This window comes from Delphinapterus leucas, chromosome 18 (assembly GCF_059928025.1).
Source record: "Delphinapterus leucas isolate spDelLeu-1000000601 "Yukka" chromosome 18, BTC_Dleu_Yukka2, whole genome shotgun sequence".
NCBI lineage: Eukaryota > Metazoa > Chordata > Mammalia > Artiodactyla > Monodontidae > Delphinapterus > Delphinapterus leucas.
The window spans coordinates 1,112,022-1,137,916 of NC_143146.1; the positions used below are offsets into that span (position 1 = coordinate 1,112,022).

General features: G+C 54.7%; 1 protein-coding gene across 8 annotated transcripts; it reads left to right on the top strand.

The window, feature by feature from the left end:
* Positions 1-3,045: 3,045 nt before the first annotated feature.
* GRTP1 (growth hormone regulated TBC protein 1) lies at positions 3,046-25,164 on the top strand. 8 transcript variants are annotated; one of them, XM_089899322.1, is made up of 9 exons: positions 3,046-3,244; positions 3,518-3,669; positions 8,736-8,894; positions 10,100-10,165; positions 11,353-11,477; positions 13,433-13,529; positions 17,237-17,295; positions 17,481-17,666; positions 19,232-22,785. In XM_089899322.1, the coding sequence occupies exons 1-9, from the start codon at positions 3,198-3,200 to the stop codon at positions 19,469-19,471; spliced, it is 1,131 nt and encodes a 376-aa protein (XP_089755448.1). In that variant the 5' UTR covers positions 3,046-3,197; the 3' UTR covers positions 19,472-22,785. The 8 variants fall into 8 exon arrangements, with proteins under 8 accessions (XP_089755448.1, XP_089755446.1, XP_089755453.1 ...); XM_089899320.1 differs by having other exon boundaries at positions 3,047-3,244; positions 17,237-17,409; positions 19,232-22,781; XM_089899323.1 differs by lacking the exon at positions 19,232-22,785 and adding an exon at positions 24,939-25,164 and having other exon boundaries at positions 3,049-3,244; positions 17,237-17,409.
* Positions 25,165-25,895: the final 731 nt, after the last annotated feature.

The window sequence follows — 25,895 nt, forward strand, 5'->3', positions numbered from 1 at the left end:
CCCAGCCCGGGCATGCCCTCGCCCTGAGGGGCCGTGCCCAATTTGGTTCCCTTCCTCTGGGTGTGACCTGCCTGTGTGGACACCCACAGGCTTTGGGGGAAGGGCATCTGGCCGGTGAGGGTGCCTGGGATGCTCAGGGCACCGGGCATCTGGAGGTGGATGGAGGGGCACCGAGGACGCAGGGGTCCGGCTGCCTCTTGCTCCCAGGTGGGGGGCTTGGGCAGACGCTGCAAGGCGGGGGCCAGCAGCCCACAAACCGCCCTCTGGCTGCGGACCCTCCTGGCCACCTTGGACACGGGTGCTTTCTCCCTGGATCGTTACTTCCACTTTCCTGGAGGGCGGCCCCCTCTTATCTAACGATCGCCCTCGCTTCATGTGGCCCCAAATGCCCTCGGTCGGGGGTACTGCTAGCACACTCAAGTCCAAGTGCCCGTATCCGTGCTCTGTGTTTCCTGTGGGGGCCGGGACCAGGGAGCTGTGAGGACACAGTGGGAGACGGAGGCTGGAAAGCGCCTGAGAAGGGCAGGAGTTAGGAAACGAGGCCGAGGGGGAGCAGGAAGTGCCCGCCAGGCCCGCCAGGCCAGGGGAGCTGCTGGGCTGGGCCAGCGGTGCTGCGCGCTGGGCCACTTTGGGGCACAAGAGGAGTGAAGGCAGCCGTACCGGATATGCTCTTGGAGACAGGGAGTAGGAAATGTGGTTTGGGCCCCAAAGAAAGGCCGGAACGGGTGGGGAATTCAGGGAGTCACTTGCCGAAACTGGGAGCAGCCCTGTCCAGGGTGGCAGAGGCGGCTGCCAGGGAAAGGGGCGAGGCAGAGACAGGAGGGCGGGGCGCCGGGGGCGAGGCAGGGCTGGTGCTTGATGATTTGTAAGACCGGCACCGGTGGGCGCCGCCTGGGCCGAGGAGCCCCCCCGCGCTGGTGGGAGGGTAAGTCACCCTGCCTGCGGACTGGAGTCTGCAGAAGGAGGCACCCTGTTGGCGGGAGGGCCAAGGAGGTGGGTCTTGAAAGGGATACTGTGAACTGAGCCGAGGGCTTGGAAAGTCTCCCCAGAACCAGCAAATGGGGGGCATTTGGGGTCATGTTCAGTGGAGCACTAATTTCCTACAGACTTCCATGGAAATGGACAGACAGATGTCCCCAGCTTAGGGACAGGTATGTTCCTCAAACTACTTTCCAGGCTCCTTGCTTAGCCCTCAGATGGAATGTTCCAGAAAAACCAGTGTTAAGGGCCAGGCTGGTTCACAGCGGATGCTGGCAATCCCGTTTCCACCACGCCCAGCCACGGCTTATGCGCACTTGTCACGAGAAAGTACATCTAGATCCCCAGTAAGACACTGTCTCCAAAGTTGCCAGGCCCTGGTGGAGTAGGCCCTGCACAGCCAGGTGGCCACGTGACGTCTACAGAGATGGTGTCTTTTCTGATTTGCCTGATCTGCCTACGGTCTGAACCCACTTCTTAAAAAGGACCCTTGGCACGTGGAGGGCTGAGGCTAAAAAAGTGCCGTAAATCTTAAATTTAAAGAATCTTAAATCCCCTTTTACCTCACCACATTTCCAAGGCAAAATTCAAAATGACAGTTTGGGCAAATCCTCGATGGCCTCCCAAATACGAAAAGCGGTTTAGACATGGTTTTCACGCCACGATATTGAAATGTGGGGACAGTGCAGTGGTGAACAGGGACCGAGAAAGATGCTGTCCTAAACCAGGGCTGTCCTGCAGTATCAAGGGGAACAGTGGACACTCAACATGGTAACCACGGTGCTCACATCTGCTGGTGTTTCCCTCAAAGTAAAAGGCACACAAGGCTGGGATCGCATTTCTGTTCAATCGCGGGCGGCGCACAGAGGTGACTCATGCTGCCAAGATGTGCGCAGAAGTGGGAAGAGGCAGTGGGAGGAGGGAGCCCCTTTGGGGAGCAGAGCAGACGTGTGGGCTGTTAACCCCAGGTCACCCCAGATGGCAATCCTTCAGGGCCCAGCCCACCCTCCATCAACTGGGCTGGAGGAGCCCCAGCCAGCCAGCTCTTTGGACGTTGTGGTTCCGGCAGGGCTTGGCCCAGGGACAGGGTTGGAGGCAGGTGTCTGTGGAGGGGCTGGACCTCCTCCCCCAGTCTGGTTTGGGGAGGCGGGGAGGGACAGGGCAGATTTCCCTGGGGGTGGGGCTGCAGGGATGAAGACCCACTTACTTGGGGCTTCTCTGGTGGCGCAGTGGTTAAGAATCCACCTGCCAATGCAGGGGACGCGGGTTCGATCCCCGGCCCGGGAAGATCCCACATGCCGCAGAGCAGCTAAGCCCGTGCGCCACAACTGCTGAGCCTGTGCTCTAGAGCCCACAAGCCACAACTACTGAGCCCGCGAACCACAACTACTGAAGCCCATGCGCCTATAGCCCATGCTCCGCAACAAGAGAAGCCACTGCAATGAGAAGCCCACGCACCAAAAGGAAGAGTAGCGCCCGCTCACAGCAACTAGAGAAAGCCCGCGCGCAGCAACAAAGACCCAACACAGCCAAAAAAATAAATTAAAAAAAAATCCACTTGTTTATGTGTTGCTCTCAGGTCTTAAGTGTAGGTTGAAAAAGACCAAGTAAAAAATAAGACGATCTTTTTCTGCAAAAAGAACATTAAAATAGCAGTCATAGGTCAGAACGCCGGCCTTTGGACCTGCGGGGCACTGAGGTTTGGAGTGCTGTCAGAAGAATCCAAACTGGATTGATCTCCTCCAACCTTTGCTCCAGGCCCGAAAGGCCAGGGGGTGGGGGATGAGGGGTGGTACCCGCCGCACCTGTCCGGCCAGCTTTGCCAGGTTGAGTCCCCAGTCCCGCCCCAGGTCCCGCAAATCCCACCCACCCCGGTCTCCCCATCCCGCCCCCGGTCCACCATCCCCCATCCCGTGCCTCCTCCCTCCCAGGCTCCGGGCTCCAGCTGCTCCTGGCGCAGGAGCAGGTGCAGCCCCTCCCGCCCCCTCATCCCTTCGGGCCCCGCCCCGTCCCTCCCGCGCCAGCCGCGCCCCCGCCCTCCCCCTCCCCGACATTCCCATTCCTCCCCCCCGCCCTCCTTCCTCGCCCCTCCCCCGCCGCCAGCCCCGCCTCCCGGCGCCCGCGGCCCGGCGGAAAGACCGGAGGCGCTCCGAGTCCCGGGAGGTGGACTTGGCACTCCCGGCCCCGCGGCCCGGGCGCCCCCTCCCGCCCCTTTCGGCATGGAGTCCGCGGGGCGCGCGCAGGCGGCGCGGGACCGCGTCCCCAGGTAGGCGCACGAGGCCTGGGCGACCCTGGCCCAGCCCGGGGGAGCGGGCGCGGGTGCCGGTGGCGTGGAGCCGGCGGGGGCGGTGGTGCCCGGCGCCTGCGCGCCCCTGGGCGGCCCCTGCGCTGCGCACGCGCCCGCGCTCGGCCCGCCGCCCCTTTCTGCACCCGGGAGGGGGGGGGCGGGAACACGCGCCCCCCACGGGGGGCCCGGGCGCCGCAGGTCCCACGTTCCACGTGCGCGCGGAACTTTACTCTGGGTCTTTTTGTGTCGTAGGATCGATCCGTACGGGTTTGAAAGGCCTGAGGACTTTGATTATGCAGCTTATGAAGAATTTTTTTCCACCTATCTGGCGATACTCACCAGAAGGGCCATAAAATGGTCCAGACTTCTAAAGGGAGGCGCTGGTGTCCAGAAGAGTATGACACGTAAGTTTGGAGCCTGATCCTCCAGGCGCGCAACAAGTGACCCGACCGACGGGTGACGGGCGCGCCAGGGAGGTCAGGGCTTGGGGTTCCTTCGGGTCTCGGATCTCGGGGGGAAGGCTGCCGCGAGCCCGCGCAGGCTCGCAGGTGAGGGCGCTGCACGGTCAAGGTGCAGGCCCTCTTTTCTTCCCTCCGGCATGAGGCCTGCTTGTCCTTTGAGATGGATGGAGACCATGGCCTTCTTTCCAGAAGAAGGTGGATTTCCTGCTCCTTCAAATGAGAGTGGCCAGGGCTGTGCCCTTGCGCGGTTCTGGGCAGAGCTCTCCCTGACCCCCGCAGAGTGAAAGCGGGGTCCTTCCTGCACCCCCCCCCCACCTCTTCCCCTGCTCTCCTTGGGGCTCTTCCCCAGCCCCAGGCTGTGCCCTCGCCTCCTTCAGGTTTGGATTGGAATGCCACCTCCAGGAGGCTTTCCCGTCTCACCCCACAGACCCACACTTCCTGTCCTTTCTTTGCCTATTTTCTGTTCCTCCCTGTCTTATGCGGTGTGGGTCCTACTTATTTTATCCTTTGTTTCCCCTGCTGGGATCAAAGATCCCTCCCTGCCGGCTGGATTGGATGGATGATTGCTTCAGTGTTTGTTGAATGAATGAATGGAGTGTTTGCCTGCAGTGTTCCTCACGCTGTGGATAGAGGATAGACCGTGGGTACCTGCGGGCAGGTGGTGAGGGGTGGACGGGAATGTGCCCCGGGGAGCTAAGGAAACTCAAGTATGTGGGGCAGAGGGGCTGCTGGGCCTTCCTGACATGGGACATTAATGACAATTAAGGGGTGAGGGTGGGGGTCCCAGTCACCAGGTACTGAGTTGTGACCAGAGTATTAGGGGTGTGGTGAGGAGGGCCCGGCGGTGGAACAGGGGCCCTGCACCAGGTCACGGGTGGGCACACGTTGCACCACCAGGCAGAGAGAAGTCAGTGTTTAAGCAAGGGGGTGACAGGTCAATTTTTGCCTTTAACGGGGCCCCCAGAGGGGCCCCAGTACGCAGGAGATGCTTGGGGAATACTTGTGGGATTAACACGGGGGGGTGGGGTGGAGGCAGGTGGACCTGGACCTCGGCCTCACCCTGGGCTTCACCCTCAACCAGGCCCTCCCTCCTCAAGCCTGTTACTGGTGGGCAGTGTTTAGTAAAAACATGGGTAAACTAGCGTTTCATATAATCAGCCTGAAGGGACCTCAAAGGTTGACCCTTCTTGTTTCCCAGACCCCGAAGCTAATATCCTGCATGATTGTACGCCGAGGTCCATCCCTGCGTTGCTGCTGGTGTTAACGTGTTTCCAGCAGACCTCGGCTTCATTTTTTCCCTTTTGATTTGTTTTTAAACGTTACACCACACAAATATATAAAAATAAACTTAATTTCTGCACATGGGAAAACATCGTAATCACACTAAAAGATGTGAATTGAATTGAGTTTCTCTGCTGCCCAGGCCCCAGTCTCCCGTAGAGGTGACTGCTGGCGACTGTCCCACGTCCCCCCAGGAACAGGGCGCACTCTCGGGCTGTCATTTGCTTTTTAATGCAGGAGAAGACTTCCTGTCCAACCTAGACCCAGGGGTCCAGCTGACCCACAGGTCAGTTAACGCAGAGAATCATGGCAAGATGTACATGTGCGCATAAGCCTTTGTTTTTATATGAAACACACGTGCATGTTTATTCCTCTTTGATTTTGTCATTTGATTCCAGCCTGTCATCTCTTCTTTGAACAGGGAGGGTCCACCAATTCTGTATCTTTCCTGCCGGAGCGTTGTATCTATTTTCCAGTGTCGGGGTCTTTTTTTCCAGGTGGATCGGGAGTAAAAGCACTCTGAGTGCAGAATCCTTCCAGATCTCTAGTCTTTTCCTGGACTTTTGAGGTTGTCTGATTTAAAGGTTTTGTTTTGCTTTTGCTTTTGCCTTTTGGAGCACTTATCAACTTTTTCTGAAAATTTAACTTGCTTTTATTGAAGTAACAATTATTTCTTTTGATGCTTTAATTTTTTTTTTTTTTCTCGGTACGCGGGCCTCTCACTGTTGTGGCCTCTCCCGTTGCGGAGCACAGGCTCCGGACGCGCAGGCTCAGCGGCCATGGCTCACGGGCCCAGCCGCTTCGCGGCATGTGGGATCTTCCCGGACCGGGGCACGAACCCGCGTCCCCTGCATCGGCAGGCAGACTCTCAACCACTGCGCCACCAGGGAAGCCCTTTTGCTTTAATTTTTAAAAAATATATGCAACATTCGTTAAACTGTCTGATCATGGCAACGAGTATACTTGGCGTACAGGTTTAGGAGCAAATATACTTGATCCCTGGTGAGCCTTTGGTCTGGGGACGGGGTTCACCGTCGAGCTGAACTGGAGAGCATAGTGACCTGAAGTTCTTTCAGGAAATCCAGCAAGAGGCATGTGGGCTCGCAGGGTTCTGTGGGCCAGGGCGTTGCCACTGGAGCTGGTGTGGCTTCCGGGTGTGATGGCTGGGGAGGCTGCAGCACCCACAGGGCTCCAAGGGAGGGGCAGTCGGCGTAGACAGCAGTGGACGTGTGATCCAGGAAATGGACATCCAGTTTTTTCCTGCCAGACGTTCCGGGCTGGCCGTAGTGTCGTCGGGGGTGTGGCATCCCAGGGAGGGGAGGCCGTGTGAGGGCTGTGGGACCCAGCTTGCGCGGTCAGAGCCAGGCAGCCGCGTTTGGAGCCCTGCCCCTGACACCAGCAAGCACTCCCGAAGACCACCTTTGCTCTCGTGCCTTCACCGTTTCTGGCTTTTTGGGTCCTACTGTGTTCGTTCTCTTTTTTTGAGAGGACTTCGGTCTTGTCTCCAGTCACACGATTACCCACAAATCCTGGCATCCAGCAAGTCTTCAGATGACAGCTGAAACTCACCCTGCTTGAGGACGCTAGCTATGGATACGATGAAGCTTTTCTTTTTCTTTTTCTTTGTCTGTGGCGAGTATCCACCAGGAGCCTGAGATCGCTTGCTCTCAGTGCTCGACCTGGAAGCTACCTTTACGTTCCTTTCCGCCTTGGTGTAAAGGCACTTGGTGAGGGAAAAACTCCGTCCTGTTTGCTTCTTCTATGTCTCCTGCCCGGTGGGCTAGGGTATTAGCACCATCTAAATGAGAATGAAGTTGCAAAACATATTTTAAAGACAAATATAAAAAACCTGGGAATCTGCTTAACTTTTTCGGGGCAGACAGCTGGGAGTTAATTCTTTGCGGTTTTTACTATATATTTTACACTCCTCCAAATGTCCAGGAGGACGCATGGGTTAGCCCTGCCCTTGGGGAAGCGTCAGTCTCTGAGGATGGGAAAACCGTTTTCTTTCTCTTCCAAAGAAACTTCGTAAATTCAGATAACAAACAACGAAAATAACAAGTCTTTATTCTGTGAAACTCCTGGGTGTTGTTACTGCTCTTAAGGCAGCCGAGAGCCCCGAGTCCTGACTGTATTTCAGGCACTGGGCTGTGCTTTGTTCCCATTTCACAGGTTAAGAAACTGAGGCCTACTCAAGGTTGGGGCTGGTGAGGCACAGTGTGAGGGGTTTAACCAGTGTGCACTTTCCTTTTTATACTTTATATTAATTTTTAAAAATTTGCAGTGACATTCGCTCTTCTTGGCGCACTGGTCTGTTGAGTGTAGACAAATGCACAGTTAGGTAATCCCCGCCACAGGTAAGGTTCAGAACAGTCGGTCGCCTTCAGGAGCCCCTCCTGCGTGATCCTGGGCAGCGGACCTGCAGGCCTGGGCGTCGGCAGAGGCCTGGGTGGGTGTGGCGGCAGCTGCAGGGCAGCGGGAGGGATCCTGAAGGTTATCGGCGTCTCTCTCCGTTTATGTAGTTCTTTGATTTCTCTTTGCAGACGTTTTGTTAGATTTATACCTGAATATTTCTCCTTTCATTTTTGCTGCTATCGCAAGTGATACCGTCTCAGTGTTTTTATTTCAGCGGTTTGCTGTTCATACGTCCTTTCCTTTTGCTCCGTCTCAGTGGGAATGGCCCCTTCCCAAGTTAGGCCTGACCTGTCCGTCCCCTTGCTGTTGCGTGAAGAGGATTAATTCACTCTGGGTGCGGCTGGTCATGCTGACCCCTGAGGGCTCCTGTAAATCGTACTAAGTTGGAGGGTAGACTTCAAAACGTCACGTCCCCATAACAGAATGACCAGACCAAGCCACGCTGGCCAAGACGTTCTGGCCCAGACGCGATCCTACAACATGCTTCTAAACTGGCAAAGGGTTTCTCGAGTTTTCTTTGCCTTTGGCGGATGGTGTTAAAATCTGTCCTTTCCTTCCTCTGGGCATCCCTCGTCATCCCGCATCTTTCTGCACACGTTTGCCGTGCGTTTCCTGTCCCACACGCCCTCCCAGGAGCAGGCAGGTGCTCGAGGCATGGCCTCCGGGAAGCCTCTTTTCAGGTGCTCCCGTACAGGTGACCGTCAGTTTGAGTTACAAGGTTTTAGCGATACTGCTTTTCTTGACCATAGCCTATAATCTTTTTCCGTTAAATACGGCTGGTGCCTCAGCGTCTGGCACAGGCCGAGGAGCGGGCAGGGTGGGGATTGGAGGTGACCCTCACAGCCCGTATTCTTGTGCTGACAGCGAGCTAGAGGTACCAGGGCTGCTGTAGCCTCCGGACTGTGCTTAGCTTGGGGACGGAGAACGGAATTCTTTAACAAGCGCATGTATCTATTTGGTGGAGGTGCGTGAAGTTTTGCACCTTTTTTTTTTTTTTGTGGTACGCGGGCCTCTCACTGTTGTGGCCTCTCCCGTTGCGGAGCACAGGCTCCCGACGCGCAGGCTCAGCGGCCATGGCTTACGGGCCCAGCCGCTTCGCGGCATGTGGAATCCTCCCGGACCGGGGCACGAACCCGCGTCCCCTGCATCGGCAGGCAGACTCTCAACTCTCAACTGCGCCACCAGGGAAGCCTTGCACCTTTTTTTATGTCTGGTTGAATGATTTCGGCGAGAGCCAGAAGCAAACTCTGTGGTTTCTGGCCTCGGGAAGCGCCCAGCGGTCTGGGTAAAGCTGCCCCTTCCCTCCGTTTCAGTGAAGCGCTACATCCGGAAGGGCGTCCCGCTGGAGCACCGGGCCCGCGTCTGGATGGGGGTGAGCGGAGCCCAGGCCCAGATGGACCAGAACCCCGGCTACTACCTCCATCTCCTCCAGGGAGAGAAGGATGACAGCCTGGAGGAGGCCATCAGGACAGGTGACGCACGGGGTCCGTCCCCCGGGATATGGGGGCTGGGCGCCACCCCCAGAAGGAAACTGTGTTAGCGCCCGATGATGCTGTTATGTTGATGAGGAAAGTTACGTGGTTAGAGATGCACCAGCCGATTCCAGTTTTCTGAAAGGAAAATCAAAACTCAGGCGTTCGCGAGGGGAGGAGAGTGATTTGAACTGGCTCAGGAAATATTTGTGTGTCTAGCTAGGTGGTAAGGAAAATGGTACCGGAAAGACCACGTTTCTGAGAAGAATCCCTCGAGGGACGCGAGGCCGCTGAGCTAGCAGTCAGTACAGGAGGGACGTGGGCTGGGTGACCCCCGCGGACTCGCAGACACAGCTGCGCGCGTGCAGGAAGCCACACACCAGAGACCTCTCTTTATGTCATACTCTGAGTGTCCAGGCTCTTCAGAGTTCAAAGTACTCAAAGAAATGTTTAACCTGGATTGAATAATTAGATTTTTAGAAAATACATCTGCCTTTCTGACTGTAACAGCTTTTGAGAACTACAGATTTAAACACAAATACTTCATTTAAAAAATGTGATTACTTTAAATGTCAGAGAGGTCGGACTGACTTGTAACGTTGAGAAAGTGGTGTGTCCCCAGCGTGAGGAGTAGGGGTCTCAGATCCCAGAGCTGGAGACGGGGTGGGGGGCACTGGGGCGCTGAGCCTGCTGGCTGCACCCTGATGCCACAGCAAACCCCGGCCAAAGGGCTCAGAACAGACGCTGCCATGACCCTGCGGGCACACGTGCGGGGGTCCCTCCGCAGGGCCAGACGTGCTGATTCAGGGTGGGAAGAGACCTCAGGTCCAAGCGAAGGCCGATCGTGTTAAATAAAGTAGAATGTGGCTGTTTGTTTGAAAAATGAATTTTAAAGGATCTATTTAGTGCAGAGTTTTTGGATACATAAAATTGACCTTTCTGTCTTTCCAAACTGAACCTCTGTCCCCATTAAACACTAACTCCTCATCCCCTCCCCCGCCTCCCACCATCCACCCTCTGTCTCTACGAATTTGACGCCTCTAGGGACTTCATATGGCTGGAATGACACAGTATTTGTCCTTTTGTGTCCGGCTCATTTCACTGAGCGTAACGGCCTCGAGGTTTGGCCTCAGGGTTCACCCACGTTGAGCGTGTGTCGGGATTCCCTTCCTTTCTGAGGCTGAACAGCATTCTGTTATGTGTAGAGACCGCGTTATGTTTATCCAGCATCTGTCAACGGACACTTGGGCTGCTTCCACCCTTGGGCCACTGTGAGTTATGCTGCATGAACGGGGGTGTGCAAGTAATTCTTTGAGACCCTGCTTTCAGTGTTTTGGGTACATGCACAGAAGTGGAATTGCTGGGTCCCGTGACGATTCTAGGTCTATTTTTGAAGGGTCTGGATCAGTCATTTTATAGGGACAGTAGAGCGGGTGCTTCGTGCCACATAAGTGCAGACCAAACGTCCCGCTGTGTCTGCCTCTAGCATGGCAGTGGGGTAGGTGTAGAGAGATTTCAAAACACGGAGAAACGTCTCATCATAGAAGACATTATGTAGCGACGAGCACTGATCTCTCTAGTCTGAATTAATGAAAAGCACACATTTCCCTGCGGCGGATGCCAGTTTTTGGAAGGTTCAGAATTCCAGGAAAAAACTCTTCTTTGTAACAAACATACAATGAAAACTTACGTGCTTTGAGGCAGGCAGCGTGCTGTTCGGCTCAGAGCTGGTTTTCGTGGGCAGAGACCAGGCCTGGGCCAGAGCCCGGGGGCAGAATTCCTGCAGCAGTGGGGAGGCCTCCAGCCGTCAGCTGTGTCGGAGAGTCCCGCTGTCGCGTGGACACGCTGCTCTGATCCAGGCAGGGCCAGCGGTTGTTAGCTGACCCCCGCCCTCCTAGCTCTGCCCGCGTCCTGTCCTCGCTTCACAGGATAGCAGCTCCTTAAGGCAGGCGTCCGGCCCGGGCGGGGAGGGGCCAAGCAGCAGCAAGAGTCTGCCGGGCTGTCCTGCAGACAGAAGCCGGCGGCGATGAGTTTATCTCGGGCTCACTTTTTCCTTTTGTCTGTTTCTCTCTAAACGGGAATCTCGGGGTGTCCCGCCTCCTTATGTGTTCAGTCTTCAGAACTGGGAAAATTCTCCGAAGTTTTATGTAACCTGTTCACCTGTCACCCCACCTCATCCCCAGCTAAGCGGGGGGCGCGAGGGTGGCAGGAGCCGCCAGGGCCCGAGCAGCCCGGCCTTATCCAAAGATCCCGCTCTGTCGTCCTTGCTGACTCCAGAGGAAGGGCTGCTGTGCCCACCTGTGTCCCCGGGCCGGGCTGCCACGGGACAGGGGCCCCGGGGGGCCGCCTCTGTGCCCCCGAGGCCGGCTGATGGTGGAGGTCAGGAAAGGTCCGGGTCCGTCGCAGAGCCGTCTCTGTCCCCAGCCCTGAGCGGCCTGCGCCGCGGATTTCCTCACAGACATGAACAGGACCTTCCCTGACAACGTGCGATTCCGGAAGGGCTCGGACCCCTGCTTGCAGAGGACCCTGTACAACGTGCTGCTGGCCTACGGGCACCACAACCGTGGTGTGGGCTACTGCCAGGTGAGCCCCCGGCGCCTGCAGCCCCGGCAGGGACGTCAGCCTGGTCCTGGGCTGCCAGGTCCTCCCCGACACAGGCTGGGACTTCACCGTTTCCCAGCGGTGCCAGCCCACGGCGACGGGGCGGGGGGAAGGGGAAGCAGCTGAAGTGAACACGGGCTGTGGTGACCAGCATCTTCTCGTCTTGGTGCAGATGGTGGGCACGTGTGTGTGTGTCTGAGCGTGCACGCGTGCGGTGGGCCAGCCCTTCGAGGCTGTTCCCGGAAGCCGGATCAGCCGGCAGTAGGAGGTGACAGGGGTCGTGCTTCCTGCTGCGTGGAGCTGCCCGTCAGGTGGCAGGAATCAGTTCTTGTTCCTCCCTGGAGACTCTCCTTCTGGAGCATCGAAGGGACAGTGTTCACGGCCTGGAAAGCGAGGGGAGCTGGGTCGGGAGGTGAAGGGACCGTGCCCTCCCGCTGGTCACTCCGGAGGCTGCCGGGTCCTGGCGGGTGTGGGCAGGGGCCAGGGGCTGCGGTTGGGGGCTCCTGTCTCTGCGTGTGAGGCCTCTGTGCCCCCCGAGCCGGAGGCCAGGCCAAAGCGTCCCCGAGAGGAAGGCAGGCCCTGGGCGGTAGCACCTACGGTCCCCGGTGGCTCCAGGGCTGGGACCACGAGCGCCGGGCCGGGGGCAGGGGACACGGACGCCTACTCGGGGTGGCCCCGGCAGCTTGTGTCCCGTGTGGACGGCACGTGGTGTGGCCTCGGCTCCGGGGGGACGGGGGGTCGCGGGAAGGAATGAGGTGGGAGTTTTGAAAAGACCAGCAGCAAAGACACATGAGGACGTCGTTCAGAGCGGCCGGTGTGATCCCCAGGTTGTTTTCAGGCCGCTGTTCCGCAGCGGGTACCTGCAGAAAAGACACAGCTGGGCGGATCTGTTCTTCCGAGGTAATCCCTGTCGCTGTCACTTGTTACGACTGCCCTTAACGTCCTGTCCTGGGGCAGGAGCTGGCCTTCAGGAGTCGGGGAGACAGGGTGGCTGAGAAACTGTCCTTAGATTATTCTAGCTGCTGTTCTTGTGGGTCTTAAAAATAGGGTTAAAAAATAACCCACACAATTTTAAACATGAGCCTGATGCCAAAGCTCTGCTGGCTTTTGGGAAATACACGCATGTATGTACACACACACACACACACACACACACACGTATGAGCTTCCTGCGGGTGCCGTGACATTGTGCCGCTGGCTGAGAGGCGCACAGGACAGGAGTCGATTGTCTCTCAGCCCCGCAGGCAGGAGTCCGAGGTCCGGGGGTCGGGGAGCTGGCCTCTCCCTGGCTGTCTCGCTGGTGACCCGTAGCCTCTGTGGGGGGTGTGTCTGGGTCCAAATTTAACTTGTTGGTTGACGAGAGCTGGATTTTCCCCTTATTGCTAGAGAAATACGTGTTTATTTTAGAAGTTGTAGAGAAGCAGCAAAGAAGAAGTGGAAGTCACCCGAAACCCAGTCTCACAGGAGGGGCGCTGACTCGGCGCTCGGCCACCGCTGCTACTTTCCGGGTCCGCCCGCCCCTGGCAGCTGAGGGTCCTGAACTGTGTGTATATGGCAGCATTTGCCCCCTTGGCGCTGTGTGCCCTGAATTTCCCCAAATGGGCTCTATCACGAGATTCCACTTAACGTCCCTGAGCGTCAGACCACGCGCCTTACCGCTCTTAGGAAGTGTGGTCGCTGGTGTAGTTTCCCCCCCGATCGTTTCATGAACACGAGGCCCTGGCCTGCTCTGTGTCAGGAGTCGTGGGCCCAGCTACACGTGTCACTAGACGGCAGAGCCTCAGACGCCATAGCTCCACTGAAAGGTCGTTCCAGAATCAGGCAAGCTTTAGGGAAGAGCCAGGGAAACGGAAAGTTAGCCGTTAGCCAGGCGATTACAGAGTCTGCGGGTGGTCCAGACCTCAGTGAGTTCCTTTGGTTCTTTTGTCTAATTTCAGGGAATGAACTTTCTAGCGGGGTATCTGATTCTGGTGACAAGGAGTGAAGAGGAGTCCTTTTGGCTGTTGGACGCCCTTGTTGGCAGAATACTCCCGGGTACGTTGAGTCCTCGCGGTAAGAGCGGAACTGTCGCTTTCTGGTGTTGCCGAAACGATGTCACTGACAAGTCAAGACGTGACAAAACGGAAGGAACTGTCTGAGAGTCGAGGTCGAAAACCTTCTTGCAGTTGAGTTGAGACAGGAGCGCACGAGATGCGGGTCCCAGCAGGCGGCGATGCGTCTCAGGGCCCGGACGTGGCCGAGCGGGCTCTGAGCTCCTCGTCCGGGTCTGCGCGGCTGGCGTCTGGACCGTGGGGACTGTCGCGGCCGTAGTGAGCAGACCGGCGAGCGGCCGGGCTTCTGTAGCCTTCGTTGCTGGGCTCGTGAACGGCCATGGGCACAGCGACCATCAGCTGTTGTGGCTACTGCTTTCGAGGTGAAGATGATTCCTCTCGTGCATTTCTACTTTTCCGTTTATTACTGAATGTTAATTGTTTTAGTGAGTCAACCACCACCGATTTCTGTGATGCGCCACGTAGACGGTGAGCTGCAGAGTAGGGTCCCTTTGGGACAAGAAGTGGCCAGAGCCGTCTGGGGTGGGAGAGGACTTGGGCAGATGTGACCCCCCACAGCCACGATGGCGGTGATTGGTCCAGCCGCTGGCAAAGTCCTGGTGACTGTGGACAGGCTCCGGCTGCCCACGCAACGAGCCCTGGTGGTCTTGTCTGCTGTGCCCGCCTCCCGTTTCCTTCCCCCTCCTCCCCCACCCGCCTTCCTGGGTTGGGCCGGGCTCAGCCCAGGACCACCCGGGAGAGCAGCCGCCTGTCCTGGGGGCTGTGTGTTCAGATGCGAGGGCAGCCGGGGCCCGTCCAGGCTCCAGGCTCGCCTGCACCCACTCTCGTCTGGTCCATGGAGCAGCCACACCACACATGCCAACCACTGAGTCCCCTTCACGGATGGCAGCACGGAGGCCTGGGCTCAGATCCACAGCTCTGTGCCCCCAGGAGGTGAGCCTGGGCGGTGCCATGAAGAGGGGCCCTCTCCTCGGGCTTGTGCCGCTGTTAGCAAGGGCTGGGGGGATGCCGCCCACAGGGACGGAGGACGGAGAGGGGCAGCTGCCCCGGCTTCATGGCGGAGCCTGAACAGCTGTCAGGGGAGACGATGGACAGGCTTCCAGACAAAACGCCAACACGGCTCCGTGGTCACCGTTTGCTCAGTTAGGTCAGAGGCTGTGTTACGATGAATGTTCCCACCGTGACCAATCCCAGGTGCTCTTTGGGGGTTTGGGGAAGCCTGGTGGCGACACAGCAGCGGGACCGAGATCAACAGAAGCCGTAAGGGCCGACCTAGAGAAACAGAAAAGCAACAGGTGGCCCCCCGGGGGTGGTGCGTTGCACAGACTTATTTTAAGGCCATAAAATGTCATTTCTGATAATTATTAGGTTCAGTCAGACTAAACTACAGTGCAGATAGGCCCATCCTTCTGCAAGGACAGGGCGTCGTGGCCGGGCTTAGATCACAGGATGGCCCAGACCGAAAATGGCTTCTTTTACGTCAAGATAGTTATGTCTGGGTCTCTTCCTCTGGGGAACCCCTACCCTATCTGCCCTCAGACTGCCGAGCCTGCAGAGAAGGGACGGGGGGTGGGATGGGCCGGGCCAGCTCGGGATGTCACATTGGTGATGAGTCAGCCCGTTTATGAACGAACACGCTTGCGTCCTGAGAGCTGGTCTGACCCGTTTCCCCTTGAGACACAGGGGAGCCGGGCGACGATTGCCCCTCCCTGGAGCAGCCCTGCTGAAGCCAGAAGGCGTGGCCCAGACAAGGGCGGGCAGGGCTCATTGTGGGGGCGATAGTACCCGGGACCCCCGGCCCACCTGCCCCTGCAGCAGCGCTCCCCTCTCCACGTGCTGACACAGCCGTTGGGCTGTTTGCAAAGTGAGGCGACCCCGGGAGTGGCCTGACTCGGGGAGAGGGTCCTTGGCATCTGTGCACAGGCCGCAGGCTGAGGGGGGCTGCAGGCGGGGCCTGGCCCGTGGGGTTCGCCATCAGCGGCTCACAGCAGACGGGGGCACGGGGGCGTCAGCGACCCTTCTGTGACTGGCTCAGGCCTGTGGCGGGTGTGGGGTGTGACCTTGACATTTTGGGAGCTGCCCTAAGCCTGTCTGTAACCAAGAACGAGGCCGTGCTGTGCTCTCGGCTCCGCAAATCCGCTGTCTCTGCCGCGCTCTCCTGACACGGCTCAGCACCCTGCAGGACGGGAAGCGGAGCCTGCCCCTTGCCCCCGGGACCAGAGGCAGAGCGCTGCTAGTTGAGAGGACAGGACAGCCAGCGGCCCTAGGGTTTAGGACCAGAAGTGAGAGGAGGGTATGGGAGGGAAGGAAGCTTCAGTCCCAGGTATTTATAACCGAACAGGCTTCTAGTAACTGATTTCTGGGGTCTTTAGTACTGAGCATGGTTTGGTGTGTGCACGCGCTCTGAAAACCAGTGGTGTGACTGTGATGTCGTGTCGATACTCATAATGATTCTATTTTAACCCAAATACTTAATTAACAAGAACGTCTTTCCCTTTGCTGTGGTGAATGACCAAACTGTGTGTGGCAGTGGGCACAGAACGCGTACCAAGTTTTCCTATTTTATTATTTTTAAAAATTTTTATTTTATTTATTTATTTATTTTTGGCTGTGTTGGGTCTTCGTTGCTGCGTGCGGGCTTTTCTCTAGTTGCGGTGAGCAGGGGCTACTTTTCATTGCGGTGCGCAGGCTTCTCATTGCCGTGGCTTCTCTTGTTGTGAAGCACGGGCTCTGGGCACGTGGGCTTCAGTAGTGTGGCCTGCGGGCTCAGTAGTTGTGGCTCGCGGGCTCTAGAGCACAGGCTCAGTAGTTGTGGCCTGTGGGCTCAGTAGTTGTGGCTCACGGGCTCTAGAGCACAGGCTCAGTACTTGTGGCACGTGGGCTCAGTAGTTGTGGCTCGTGGGCTCTAGAGCGCAGGCTCAGTAGTTGTGGCGTGTGGGCTCAGTAGTTGTGGCTCACGGGCTGTAGAGTGCAGGCTCAATAGTTGTGACACATGGGCTTAGTTGCTCCGCAGCATATGGGATCTTCCCGGGCAGGGCTCGAACCCGTGTCCCCTGTCTTGGCAGGTGGATTCTTAACCCCTGCGCCACCAGGAAAGACCCCCTGTTTTATTATTTTATTTTATTCCTGTTTTTACAGCAAAGTTTAAGCTGTCATGTATTATAATACATGACATTAAGCTAGAAAATTCCTTGGCAAGAAAGTGTCCATTCAAAAGACAGTCACGCAGTTGGAAGCATTGGTCTGTCTGATGCTCTCCTGTAACGTTCACCTGCATCTTCTCCATGAGAGGAAAATAGGACACGTGACACAAGAGGGGTGGTGTTCGGTGCTGGGGGGGTGCCCGGACGCTCACACATTCGGTTTTCCCTTCCACCCATCGGCGGACACTTGGTTGCACCCACCGTTGGCTGCCTGATCTTGGGTTGCAAACGTCCCTGCTTTCCATCAGGTTGTGACGGATGCCCAGTGGGGCACTGCTGTCCGGAGTGCTGGGACCCGGGGCCCCACTCTGGGCATTGCTCCCAGGAGTTCCTGCATCCCTGTGGCTGGGATCTTGCCCTGGGTCACCCTCTGGAAAGGGTCGCTGGGTGTGGCCCCCCTCACGGCTCAGGGGGAACGAGGGTCACGGGTGTCAGGGGCTATGGTTTGTGGGGTCCACGTCCCCGCTTCTCCCCTGTCCCCGTGCAGATTACTACAGCCCCTCGATGCTGGGCCTGAAGACGGACCAGGAGGTCCTCGGGGAGCTGGTAAGGACCAAGCTGCCGGCGGTGGCGGCCCTGATGGACAGTCACGGCCTGCTGTGGACCCTGGTCGTGTCGCGCTGGTTCATCTGCCTGTTTGTGGACGTCCTGCCCGTGGAGGTGAGGGCGCCTGGCTCGGACTGGGGCCGACTAGGCGGCTACGCGCTGACCCGCTGTCTCTTCCTCTGCAGACCGTGCTTCGCATCTGGGATTGTCTGTTCAACGAGGGCTCCAAGATCATCTTCCGGGTGGCGCTGACCCTCATCAAGCAACATCAGGCCTTGATCTTGGAAGCCACCAGCATCCCCGACATCTGTGAGAAGTTCAAGGAGATCACCAGAGGGAGCTTCGTGACCGAATGCCACACTTTCATGCAGGTAGGTGTCAGCGCCCTGCCGCCTCCCTGCGCGGGCTGCCCGGCCCTCCACCCTAAGCAGCCCAGGGAGGGGCTCCAGCCCTTCCAGGCCAGCTTCTCCTGGAGCCCAGGGTGCCCAGCAGACCCAGGGTGCTCACCCTTGCTCCCCTCCTGCGCCGTCAGCCCAGGGGTGGGGCCGGGTGCCACCTGGGGCCCCCCAGCGAGCCCCGTCACATCCACACCTTGGTTTCTCCCGGGCCTGGGAGGTGACCGCCCCCATCCCAGGCTTTCCCGATGACCCGGTCTACACCGGGCCCCCCATTTCTGTTCAGCCTTACGCCTGTTGACTTCTCTCCGGCCTTGGTGGGGTCACGCCTGTCTGTCCCTCCCCGCTGGGTCCCAGGCCTGGCGCAGGCCGTGTGGACAGCTCAGATCACCTGAGTGAACGAAGTGGATGCTGCGTCCCACAGGCCCAGGGGGGCGGGGTTTACAGGGACACTGGGACACTGGGATGAGGGCGCGAAGCCCAGGCCTGGAGTGACCCTGGGAGGGGGGAGCGCTGACCCAGACGCCCGGCCCGTTGTGTTCTTCAGCTTCCCGTTTGAAACAGCTGCACTGATGGCGTGCCACCTCCCCCGCCCCCCGGGGTACGAGGCCCTGGCGAGGAGGTCCTGCAGCCTAGGGCTGTTTAGGTGTTTGGCTTCAGTGAGTGAAGGCCCCGGTACAATTCACCCTTTACCTGGAGATTTCAGAGCTCTTCAGTGCCTTCCACTCAGCGGGTGGTGCAGCTGCGTCACTGGGCCCAGACGTTTTCTTCTCCCCAAAGGGCGCCCCAGCCCCAGCTAATGCCCTGCTCTGTCCCCGTGGCTCGGCCTCCTGGACTTTGGCACAAATAGAGTCAGACAGTGCAACTTTGGCGTCTGGCCCTTGGACTCGGGCTGATGCTTCCGAGGTGGTGCGAGTCTGTCTGTGTGGAGCAGGGCCCCCGCACACAGTAGGTGCTCAGTTAGTGCGGGCGCCTGGCCTGCTTGTGTGATGGCTGCAGGCGGACGTGTGTCCACGGCGGGTGTGGCCGGTGTTCCAGCCCAAAGGTGTTCTGGGCCCTGTGAGCTGAGTGGACGCAGAGGATTGGCGGGGTGGTCTCCCCACACAGCAGAAAAGCCACTGCGTAAAGACATGTGTCTGCCCATGACAGGTGTGGCCATCATGGGACGCTGGCGGGGAGGTGGCCCTGGTCTTATTTTCTCAGGGGTCGCTACAAAGTTGTATATGCATTTCAGCAAAACTGCAGTTCATAGGTCAAACCTCTCTGAAATCCTGTGTGAGAACATCTAGAATTTCCTTTGAGAATGAAAGCCATGATCTCATTGGCAGCTGAGAGCAACGTAACGGGAAGAGGACAGCTGAACGCATCTGAAGAGTCTGTTCTCAGGTCATCGCCCACTCAGAACTTGCTCCCAGGTGCTCCCACCCCGCCCCCCAGGCACCTTCTCTCCTCCTCGTTGTGAAGCAGTTTCTCTGTTACTGGAAGCAAGTCTGAGTCCCTTCCTGCTGCCACTTCTCAAATCTGGTTTCTTCCTTGCTTAGTCTGCTCACCGACGGCCCCGACCGGCTTCCGAGTGGCTGCGGGCAGAGTCAAAACGAAAAGAGCCCACGCAGGAAGGGCAAAAGCAAAATCAGGGCTTCTGTGCAGCAACGGACACCAGCAGCAGAGTGAAGAGGGAACTCACAGAACAGGAGAGACTGTGCAAACCACGGCTGCTAAGGGGTCAACATCCAGACACACAGAGACCACAGCGCAGCAAGGAGCCAAGGAATTACATTTAAAAATGGGCAGAGTGGATTTCTCTGGTGGCGCAGTGGTTGAGAATCCGCCTGCCACTGCAGGGGACACAGGTTTGAGCCCTGGTCTGGGAAGATCCCACATGCCGCGGAGCAGCTAAGCCCATGCGCCACAACTACTGAGCCTGTGCTCTAGCGCCTGTGAGCCACAACTACTGAGCCCACATACCACACCTACTGAAGCCCGCGTACCTAGAGCTTGTGCTCCACAACAAGAGAAGCCCACGCACTGCAACGAAGACCCAACACAGCCATAAATAAATAAATTTTTAAAAAAGAAAAAGAAAAATGGGCAGAGGGACTTCGCTGGCGGTCCAGTGCTTCAAACTCCACGCTTCTAAAGCAGGGGGCACAGGTTTGATCCCTGGTCAGGGAGCTAAGGTCCCACATGCCGTGCAGTGTGGCCAAAATGTTTTAAAAAAAGTTTTAAATGGGCAGAGGGCCTGAGTAGACCCTATCCAAAAAAGACATACAGGTAGCCAACAGGTACACGAAAAGATGCTCAGTATCACTCGTCATCAGGGAAATGTAAGTCAAAACCACAATGAGCTATCGCCTCACACCTGGCAGAATGGCCATCATCAGAAAGACCACAAATAACAAATGTTGGTGAGGATGTGGAGAAAAGGGAACCCTATTCATACATTGTTGGTGGGAATGTAAATTGGTGCAGGCACTGTGAAAAACAGTATGGAGGTCCTCAAAAGACTAAAAATAGAACTACCATAAGATCCAGCAATTCCACTACTGGGCACTTATCCAAAGGAAATGAAATCAGGGTCTCTAAGAGACCCCAGCCCGTCCACGTTCATTGCAGCATCACAATAGCCAAGGCATGGAAACAACCTGAATGCCCATGCAGATGCATGGATAAACAAGGTATGGTCCATCCATGCAGCGGGATTTTATCCAGCCTCGAAAAGGAAGGTCCTGATACCTGCTACCACGTGGATGAACCTGGAGGACATTATGCTTGGTAATTTGTCACAAAAGGACAAAAACTGTCTGATTCCACATATGTGAGGCCCCTGGAGGAGTCAGATTCATAGAGACAGAAGCGGGGTGCTGGGGACAGAGTTGGGTTTGGGAAGATGAGAAGGTTCTGGAGATCTGATGCCCAACATGTGAACATAGCTTACACCACCCAGCCACACACCTGGAGTGGCTAGGATGTAAATTATTGGGTGGGCCAAGAGGTTCGTCGTTTTCTCCGTAAGATGGCTCTAGTAGCACTTAATTGTCTTTAACTTCATTCAAAACAATTTTGTTCAACAGAGTTTTGGAAGTCCTAGCCACAGCAATTAGAGAAGAGAAAGAAAGAAAAGGAATACAAATTGGAAAAGAAGTAAAACTGTCACTGTTTGCAGATGACATGATACTATACATAGAGAATCCTAAAGATGCCACCAGAAAAGTACTAGAACTAATCAATGAATTTGGTAAGGTTGCAGGATACAAAATTAATGCACAGAAATCTCTGGCATTCCTATACACTAACAATGAAAAATAAGAAAGAGAAATTAAGGAAACAATCCCATTTACCATCGCAACAAAAAGAATAAAATACCTAGGAATAAACCTACCTAAGGAGGCGAAAGGCTTGTACTCAGAAAACTTTATAAAACACTGATGAAAGAAATCAAAGATGACATAAACAGGTGGAGAAATATACAGTGTTCTTGGATTGGAAGAATCAATATTGTGAAAATGACTATGCTACCCAAAGCAATCTGCAGATTCAATGCAATCCCTATCAAATTACCAATGGCATTCTTTACAGAATTAGAACAAAAAATTTTACAATTCGTATGGAAACACAAAAGACCCTGAATTACCAAAGCAATCTTGAGAACGAAAATCGGAGCTGGAGGAATCAGGCTCCCTGACTTCAGACTCTACTACAAAGCTACAGTAATCAAGACAGTATGGTACTGGCACAAAAACAGAAATATAGTTCAATGGTACAGGATAGAAAGCCCAGAGATAAACCCACCCACATATGGGCACCTAATTTACGGCAAAGGAGGCAAGAACATACAATGGAGAAAAGACAGCCTCTTCAATAAGTGGTGCTGGGAAAACTGGACAGCTACATGTAAAAGAATGAAATTAGAACACTCCCTAACACTATACACAAAAATAAACTCCAAATGGATTAAAGACCTAAATGTAAGACCAGACACTATAAAACTCTTAGAGGAAAACATAGGAAAAACACTCTGATATAAACCACAGCAAGATCTTTTTTGACCCACCTCCTAGAATAATGAAAATAAAACCAAAAATAAACAAATGGGACCGAATTAAAAGCTTTTGCACAGCAAAGGAAACCATAAACAAGACGAAAAGACAACCCTCAGAATGGGAGGGTTTCATTTGCAAATGAAACAACGGACAAAGGATTAATCTCCAAAATATATAAACAGCTCATGGAGCTCAATTTCAGAAAAACAAACAACCCAATTAAAAATTGGGCAGAAGACCTAAATAGACATTTCACCAAAGAAGATGTACAGATGGCCAAGAGACACATGAAAAGATGCTCAACATCACTAATTACTAGAGAAATGCAAATCAAAACTACAATGAGGTATCACCTCACACCAGTCAGAATGGCCATCGTCAAAAAATCTAGAAACAGTAAATGCTGGAGAGGGTGTGGAGAAAAGGGAACCCTCCTGCACTGTTGGTGAGAATGTAAATTGATACAGTCACTATGGAGAACATTATGGAGGGTCCTTAAAAAACTAAAAATAGAACTACCAAATGACCCAGCAATCCCACTACTGGGCATATACCCTGAGAAAACCATAATTCAAAAAGAGACATGCACCACAATGTTCACTGCAGCTCTATTTACAATAGCCAGGACATGGAAGCAACCTAAGTGTCCATCGACAGATGAATGGATAAAGAAGATGTGTCACATATATACAATGGAATATTACTCAGCCATAAAAAGAATGAAATTGAGTTATTCGTAGTGAGGTGGATGGACCTAGAGTCTGTCACACAGAGTGAAGTAAGTCAGAAAGAGAAAAACAAATACCGTATGCTAAAGCATGTATATGGAATCTAAAAAAAAAAAAAAAAATGGTGTTGATGAATCTAATGGCAGAGCAGGAATAAAGATGTAGACAGAGAGAATGGACTTGAGGACAAGGCAGGGAATGGGGAGGGGAAGCTGGGGCAAAGTGAGAGAGCGGCATGGACATATATACACTACTAAATGTTAACCAGATAGCCAGTGGGAAGCAGCCGCAGAGCACAGGGAGATCAGCTTGGTGCTTTGCGACCACATAGAAGGGTGGGCTAGGGAGGGTGGGAGGGAGACGCAAGAGGAAGGGGCTGTGGGGAGGTATGTGTGCACGTGGCTGATTCATTTGTTGTGCGACAGAGGCTAGCGCAGCATTGTGAAGCAGTTATACTCCAATAAAGACATGTTTAAAAAAAAAACAATTTTGTTAGATTGTATTGTGACTGCTGTCATATCAGCATCCTTTTAAGACATCAAAATGGGTGAATTTTTGTGTAACCATTTTAATATTGAAGATGGAATGAAAAAAGCAACATTTTCAGCATATTATGCTTTATTATTTCAATAAAGGTAAAAACGCAGCCAAAATGCAAAAAGATTTGTGCAGTGTATGGAGAAGGTGCTGTGACTGCTGGAACGTGCCAAAAGTGGTTTGCCAAGCTTCGTGCTGGAGATTTCTCGCTGGACGATGCTCCACAGTCGAGTAGACCAGTTGAAGTTGATAGCGATCAAATCGAGACATTAATTGTGAACAATCAATGTTATACCACGTGGAAGATAGCAGACGTACTCAAAATCTCCAAATCAAACGTAAATCATTTGAACCAGCTTGGTTATGTTAATCGCTTTGATGTTTGGGTTCCACATAAGTTAAGCGAAAAAAATCCTTCTTGACCATATTTCCGCATGCAATTCTCTACGGAAACGTAATCAAAACGTTCCGTTTTTAAAACAAATTGTGATGGGCGATGAAAAGTGGATACTGTACAATAATGTGGAATGGAAGAGATTGTGGGGCAAGTGAAATGAACCATCACCAACCACTCAAAAGGCCAGTGTTCATCCAAAGAAGGTGATGCTGTGTATATAGTGGGATTGGAAGGGAGTCCTCTATTATGAGCTCCTTCCAGGAAACCAAACGATTAATTCCAACCAGTACTGCTCCCAATGAGACCAACTGAAAGCAGCACTCGATGAGAAGCGTCCAGAATTAGTCAACAGAAAACAACACATAATCTTCCACCAGGATAACGCAAGACCGCATGTTTCTTCAATGACCAGGCAAAGGCTGTTACAGCTTGTTACAGTTTATAAGTTCTGATTCATCCTCGGTATTCACCAGATGTTGCATCTTCGGATTTCCATTTATTTTGGTCTTTACAAAATTCTCTTAATGGAAAAAAATTCAATTCCCTGAAAGACTGTAAGAGGCACCTGGGACAGTTCTTTGCTGAGAAAGGTAAAAGTTTGGGGAAGACGGAATCATGAAGTTGCCTGAAAAATGGCAGAAGGTAGTGGAGCAAAAGGGCGAATACGTTGCTCAATAAAGTTCTTGGTGAAGATGAAAAACGTCTTTTATTTTTAAAAACCGAAGGCACTTTTTGGCCAACCCAATATGTGGGTTTTACCACAAAAACAAAGAAACACCAAAAGAATTAAAATTGGACAAGACGTTACCGAATTTTAATTCCAGGAGCTCAGAGCCTCAGACTTCAGAATCTGAGACATTTTATGGATTGGATTCAAAATTTTTAAAGTACTAAACGTGACCCAAGTGTAACGAAGCAAGACCCTGTGGGCCTTCCCAGGGCAGACCCCTCCCCCATCTCCTCTGCTGTGGCTCCTCCGAAGTACCCAGATAATCGTATCTCACGCACGTTTCCTGAGTTTTTCAGATGCTAAAACCACCAAGGAGTGTCGCCCCCAGCCCTTCTGGCGCCTGAGGACTGATAATGTGACCCTGTGACCTCACCGTCAACCAGAGAACTGTGCAGAGCTGATCACACATCCTGGGACCCCCTCCCCCATCTGGTCTTGAAAATGCTTTGCTGAAACTCTTCCGGGAGTTTGGGCCTTTTGGGGGCACAAGCCGCCCGTTCTGCTTGCTCGGCCCGCAGTAAACCCTTCTCTGCTCCAAACTCCGGCCGCCCCACCGGGCTCCCCAAGCCCCTGCCCTCCTGGGGTGAAGGTCAAAGGGGCTTTGCGTTCCCAGCGCGTGGGGAAGCCGCAGACTCTTCGGGCAGCGTCTGGGCTGGTGGTTGAGTTATTCTGTCACTATCATCCTTTCGGTTTTAAAAAGTGATGGAAACAGGTGACCTTCCTTCGCTCACTGACCAACGGGCCTCAGCCCAGCCTTTACAGGGGCAGGAAGCGGAAACGCGTTGCGGGATCTAAACTAATCCCTTTCTGTTCCAGAAAATCTTCTCGGAGCCTGGGAGCCTGTCCAGGGCCAGCATCGCCAGGCTGAGGGAGCGTTGCCGGGCCCGGCTGCTGGCGCAGGGCTGACCAGCCTTCAGGGCATCGGGCCGCCACCCTCCACACTCCAGCCGGGAGCAATTTGTCATTCTGTAACGTAGCTCTTCAAGTCTAGCTCTTTGTGTTTCTAAATATATATTTTTACCTGAGACACTGATAATATACACGTGACGTGTGCGATTGTGTTTATTCCGTCGGCACCTGTCAGTCTGCATCGGCTCACCAGCCACTGAAAACTAACCCCTAGCAGTGACTTTTGCATCAGTGTCACTGGCGCCAGTACTTACCGTCCTTCCTGCAGGAGAGCAGTGGCCTCCAGGGGAGGTTTGCGCACGTGACCTCGCTGTAGAAGGTAAGTTTTTCAAATGATTTTTTTAAATTATCGTGTTACGTGAAGAATAAACCAGATGTACGTGTGTAAGATTTAAGGCCTGCAAGTCAGATCTGGGCTGCGTCTTCCCGGACCCCTGGAGGGAGAAGATGCCCCCAGCCAAACCCCTCTGCTCAGGGCTGGAAGCCCTGAACCTCCACCCTGGCCCCGCCTCCCTCCCTCTGGGGGCTCTACCTCTGGCTGAGAAACCCACAGCCCGGGCAGGCTGTCCTGCACAGGACACACGGGGACAGGTGGGCTTTTCCTGGAAGGAACCACACGACGGGTTCCCCTCCGTGGGAGCTCACCAGCAGCACTGCTAGGGCCTGGGGCGCGTCACTGCCCAGGGCTCCACGAAGGCAGACGCACCACCTCCACGCTGGGTTTAACTTAACGTGTTCCTACTGTGTGTGATGCTACAAATCCCACCACGCCTGCCAAGACGTGACCCTGCAGGACGGGCCAGCTGCTGGTCTCTCCGGGCTCAGGCCTGTACCACCCACACCGCAGAGAAGCGGAGATGGACA